The sequence below is a fragment of the Panicum hallii genome, chromosome 3 (genome assembly GCF_002211085.1).
Source record: "Panicum hallii strain FIL2 chromosome 3, PHallii_v3.1, whole genome shotgun sequence".
NCBI lineage: Eukaryota > Viridiplantae > Streptophyta > Magnoliopsida > Poales > Poaceae > Panicum > Panicum hallii.
Genome location: NC_038044.1, coordinates 14,578,967 through 14,584,805, shown reverse-complemented (window position 1 = coordinate 14,584,805; position 5,839 = coordinate 14,578,967). Strand labels below are relative to the sequence as shown.

Genomic DNA, 5,839 nt, shown 5'->3' with positions numbered 1-5,839 from the left:
CGGCGCCGGGCCTGACATCATTGGCCCCTTCCATACGTATGACGCTCCAGCTCCACGGTCCCAGGATGACCCGTTCACGCCGCCTCCTCTGCCTCATCCTCACCGTGCTCTAGATGCACTCACGTACTCGGAGGGGCACATACGCCGACGGCGTAGGACTAGGGGGCGGAGGACCAAGAGAACGCGAGGACCAGGACAGGCGGAGTAGATATTCCTGATTCGGTGGACTCTGTATATTTAAACTATTTTTTGTATGATACTATTTTATTTTTAATGGGTTGATGTATCGTACTATCGTAATATTTGGATTCTACGTTGCAAAATGTTATCATTTAACCATCTTCATATGAGTTTTAGATACAGTAATCTTTTTCGTAAAATTGAATTAAAATTTTATATGTATACAAAAGAGTATGGCGAATAAATCTTGTATTTGAAAAAATTATGAATTTTAAATAGTTTATAAAATATAAATTCGAATAAAAAATAAGAAAGAATGAGAACCTCCAACGGGCGGGATGCCTTAGGGGCTTTCTTATTCGCGAAGAGGCCCTCGGGAGGGGCCTGGAAAAAATTTTAGGACCTCCCGCCCGTTGGATGGGCGGGAGGTCTCCGGCCCCACGCCTCTCGGGAGGCACCCATTTTTCTAAAATTTACAAAACGGCACCCTTTTTCGAATTTAATTTTTTAACCCTTTTTTAGAAAAATTCCACGTGCAGCTGCTGTTGGGCTGCTGCCTGGCTCACGGTTGGGCTGGCGCTGGCGTGCGCGCCCCACCTGGGCTGCCTGCCCACGCCTGGGCCGCGCGCCCCCCAGCCGGCCTGCTGGCCGCGTGCGCGTGCCGTGGCGCCGCGGGCCGCGTGCGCAGCGCGTGCGCTGCTGCTGGCCGCCGCCGCGCTGGGGCGCCGCGCGTGAGCCGCCTGCTCACGGCACCGAGCCCCCTGCGCCTGGCGTGCGCTGAAGCCCGAGCCTCCCTGCAAGCAAACGAAAAGGAAGAGAAAGCAAGAACACTACCGAAACTTCAATCTCAAATTGCTTCCTCAAACCCAACGAATTTGAATCAAATTTCAGCCATAGATCCGCGACCTCAATGGCTAACAGATCTATCAAAAAAAATCACAAAAAGATCATGTAACCATCACGAACGAAAAATCATCCTAAAATCATCTGAAAATGAGGAAAATGAAAAACGCTCGGGATGGACAAAGGAGGCATGAGATCTTCAACAAAAAGAGGAATTAGACATTCAAAAGATCATCTTGAACAAATAATCTAGCTAGAAACCTCCCCCAACCTCCCATTTTAGATGGAACTAGAATCAAGAGCAATCATCTTCTCCAAGAGATCCTCACAAACCAGCCAAGCCACATATATATGGTCCGTGTTGAAAAATAGAAATATCCCTACACAACAGCTATGATACATGCCAGTGGCAAAATGGTTCATCTTTTTTAAAGCATCGGATGGGATATGCCATCTTCACGATTTTATTCCGCCTCGACGCAAGTTTCGTGATGGCACCACGTGCCCCATCTCCATCTTCTAGTGGCACCGAACGCGCCTCCGATTTTAAGGCCAAACGGGGAAACCTGCATGCATGGTGGTTTTGAAGCCTAAACCATCCAAATTGTCCATCTCCGCTTGGCTGACACACGCCCCTCTTGATGTCGGCGCGTGTCCGGCCTCCGCCAAATCTTTGACGTCTCCGTCCCGCTTGACTCGACCACATACGTATACTCTTTACTCTTCCGTGCACCATTTGGATCGGCCATGACTCTGTACGGACTTCTGGGATCTATGAGTCCGAGCCTACCCGCATCCATCCTTTACCATCCTTGGTGTCCTTGGTCCATAGTAGGAACACGACCATCACGTCGCATTCTACACCTGCACATCGCAAGGTAAAAATACATCAAATCTGCACAACATTATCAATCACTCATCATCTAAGAGTGACCGTCATTGGTCCTCAGCTATCAGCCCCAATTTCAGATCATGTAAATCATATCGGATTTTCTTGTGGCCTTCAAAATCAGGAGAGCTAATCTCTCCCAAATTTCCGGTAGCTTGATTGGAATATGAAGATTATGCAAGCTACAAATGAATTCAATCAACTAGGCAAATGTAAATCAGTTATCTCTCGGCTGCACATTTGGTACAGCAGCCATAATGGCAACCAAATCCTGAAGCTGAATGTACGGAGAGGGAGCACAGCAGCAGCAAGATCCAGTGCATATCGAGCGACAAGAAAGCGCAGGCGGTCGGCAGCCACGTGGACCGTCGCCACCGTCCGTTTCCCCAATCCAACATCATCATTTACTCATCAGAGTCCACTCCACTGGTCGCTGTCTCCGCAAATCCGCGTCATTTGCAGCCAAAACCCTCGCCGTCTCTCTCGCCTCCCCTGTCCTCTCCCCGTGACCAGATCGAGCGCAGGCCCGACTCGATTCGATTCGAGCCGCCGCGGCCGGAAGGAATCTCGCGAGCCAGAGGAGGAGCCCCCGTAGGCGAATCGGCGATGGCGACCCACCCGGCCTCCCCGACCGCCGGCTCCGGCTCCGGCGACAGGTCGCCGTCCGGGCCCCCGCCGGTGCGCCTGTCCGCGGCGCAGGCGGTGGCGGCGATCCAGCCCACCTCGCCGCGGTACTTCTTCTCCTCGCTGGCCGCGGCCTCCGCCGCGGCGTCCTCCCCGCACCGCCGCATCGGCATCGCCGTCGACCTCTCCGACGAGTCCGCCTTTGCCGTCAAGTGGGCCGTCCAGAACTACCTCCGCCCCGGGGACGCCGTCGTGCTGCTGCACGTCCGCCCCACCTCCGTGCTCTACGGCGCCGACTGGGGCTCCATCCCGGTCTCCGTCGACGACGACCCCGACGCCGACATCGCCGAGGGCGCGGCGCGCGCCGCGGCCTCCGAGGAGGAGCCCGAGGAGGCCAAGAAGAAGCGGGAGGAGGACTTCGACGCCTTCACCTCCACCAAGGCGCAGGACCTCGCGCAGCCGCTCGTCGTCGCGCAGACCCCCTTCAAGATCCACATCGTCAAGGACCACGACATGAAGGAGCGCCTCTGCCTCGAGGCCGAGCGCCTCGGCCTGTCCGCCTTGATCATGGGCAGCCGTGGCTTCGGCGCCTCGCGCAGGGCCGGCAAAGGGAGGCTCGGGAGCGTCAGTGACTACTGCGTGCACCACTGTGTCTGCCCCGTGGTGGTTGTGCGCTACCCTGATGATGCTGCGGGAGCTGCTGGTGGCGACGCCTTCGGGGATGAGCTGCGCCCGGTGCCTGAAAATGAGCCTGTGTATCATGAGGCGCCAGAGGCGCAGAAAGGTCTGTCCTTTTGCTTAATCTTCCACGCGTTCCATTTGTTTGCCCATTAGTTTCCTATGAAGTAGCTAATGGAATAATTTGGGATTGGAGTGTATCAATTGCATTGACAAGGAGAAATGGCAGGAAGAGGATCAGTTGCAAACTAGAGCATTGCATCTAATAACGGTAGTTAGTAAGAAGAGGGCATTGCATTAGAAGCGTTGAACTAATCCAACAAGAAATTCCCCCTAGAAAGTTTGACACTTATTTTGTTGATATGGGAATGCGAGTACCCAGTCTGAGTATCTGCCCTTGTTACGTAGTTTTCCAGTAGATGTGTAACTTTCTCATTTTGTCTTGACAACAAGTTCAAGAAAAAACAATTAATGGACAACTATCACATAGACATCGCGATGTTTATAGGAAGAAAAAAAAATCATAGCCTGGTAGAATTTCCTGATTGCAAAAATGATAGCATATATGACTGTGAACATTGTGTGTGAAATCATGTCAACAATGTTCTTTCTTGATCCAACATTTGTTTTGAGTATATGATTGATTTGTAGTTCTGTATATGTTTTAGGACAGAAAAATGCTAATAATTGCATGATTGAGCATTGGTTTTATGTTTACATCAAAATGTACAATAGCCATGTTTATATATGATGTGAAAAGGGAATTGCCAAGTGCTGAGTTGCTAGTGTGATAATAAGCATTAACATAGAATGTACACATAGTGGATGTTCTCCCTCTCATTGTTTGCATGGTTGTTGAATAGCTATGAAAAGTGTTGGCTGCTTGACATTTCTAGCCACTGTTTTTTTTCTTTTGTTCACCTTTGTCCCTATAAAATCATTATCAAAACTGATTTTTCTAGGACATAGTAAGGAAGAATGAAATGAGGTACTGCATTGGTCTGTAAAGTTTAGCTCATTTGGACAGAAAAGCACAGCTAGATGTCTTCGTTTTAAGTTCCTGCATACCGTTGTATTATAAAACCCTTCTCTAAAGAAGCTAAATTCTGTGATGAATGACAAACATTCTTATAAGTTTGCAAAAGCTTGTGTGCTATTTGGAAGAAGCTTGAGGCTTACATGATTCAGTAGCTTATTTTCCTGATAAATTTACTTATATCGTAAGTCTAATATAGGGCTAGCTAGTCCTGAGATATTGAGCTGGAGCTGTGGCTCTGCGCCACCAGCCCAATGTCACAGGCATGCACAATAGGTGGATTCATGCTAAAAACATGATGGATTGAAGCTCTGTGTATTATGTATGTGCACTCTTAACTTGGCAGATGAGTATGTTCAACTCTTGAAGTCAGCCTTCCTAGATATTCCATAGAAGACTTATTTTCGCTTTTAAATAATAGCTGCACTATGCACATTAAACCTTTTACGTTTCAGATCATATTATGTTCTTTCATTTATTAAAATTTTGCACTCCTAAGGCTCCATCATTTCCGCAAATGCTTTGCCCTACGGCTTCATTTTAGTCTAGGTTGTATTATTTGACCTTTGCGCTTACTGAACAAAATGTTGGAGTAATTGATGTAGCAACCAAGATGCATAAGCATGTAAACATCTACATGCAGCATCTCTAGTCCCACATGAAAGTCAAACTGCGGACTTGACCAACCTCAGTGCTGTCTTTCACATGTATAATGTCAGACCTTGAAGTTCAAACTTGAAAGCCATTTCGAGCAGAGCATGCTTTTTCATTCTAAATCCTATAATTCAGCATGGATACCAGGAAACAAAAGTTGTTCCAAACACAAAATGTTGTCACTCATATTCTGCATCCCGCTACAACATGCTCTATTTTTCATCAGTTCCAGTTTCATTGGCATTGTAAAAACTGCACCTTAACATTTTCAGGCGAACTATTTCCAGCTCATGTCTTCTTTCCCTGCTTTTCCTTAGTTAAGCCATTGGCGTCATTTTGCCTGTTTGATTGACAAGTTGTTCACTACTTGCACATTATATGCTTGGACCACGCCTTGATGTTTGTTTTCCTCGTCTGTTCGCAGAGAAATGAGGGAAGAGCAGGGCACCTGGCTACGAGAGGGAGAAAGCGGAGGCCTTCACGTCGGCAGCCCTTGTGTAACATGAGTGTCCATAGCTCCTGTGGCCACCCATGCTCCTCTGCACCTTTGCGTTTGTACCAACCAGAAACTGTAGATCGTGGACGAGTCCCCCTCTGCTTTTTTTTATTTTTTTTGCTTCGTGACATGTTTCGTGCGTGCTAGTAAAATGAAAGACGGTTGCTGCATGCGTGGGTCGCTGCTGCGTGCTTCTGCCCGTGTAGGGTGTGTTTCTGCTTGGCTCTCTACGCCACCAGCTCATTTGGTTGCATAGCATGTTCAGGAAGACAAATGGAGTAGAACGCGGTGACACGCAGTGACGCAGATGCCAGATGGTTATGGCAGCGCGGTCAGTTCCCGTGGTGCGGCACATTTTCGCTTAGACGGCACGCATGGAGGAGTAAGCAACTCGACACCTGCTACTACTTCACCGTGTACGCCAACGTCACGGTGGCCG

General features: G+C 48.8%; 1 protein-coding gene across 1 annotated transcript; it reads left to right on the top strand.

Moving 5' to 3' along the window:
• Positions 1–2,348: 2,348 nt before the first annotated feature.
• On the top strand, positions 2,349–5,591 carry LOC112884048 (universal stress protein PHOS32-like). Its single transcript, XM_025949360.1, has 2 exons — positions 2,349–3,320; positions 5,329–5,591. Exons 1-2 carry the CDS (start codon positions 2,519–2,521, stop codon positions 5,334–5,336), a joined length of 810 nt encoding a protein of 269 aa, XP_025805145.1. The 5' UTR covers positions 2,349–2,518; the 3' UTR covers positions 5,337–5,591.
• The last annotated feature ends 248 nt before the right edge of the window (positions 5,592–5,839 follow it).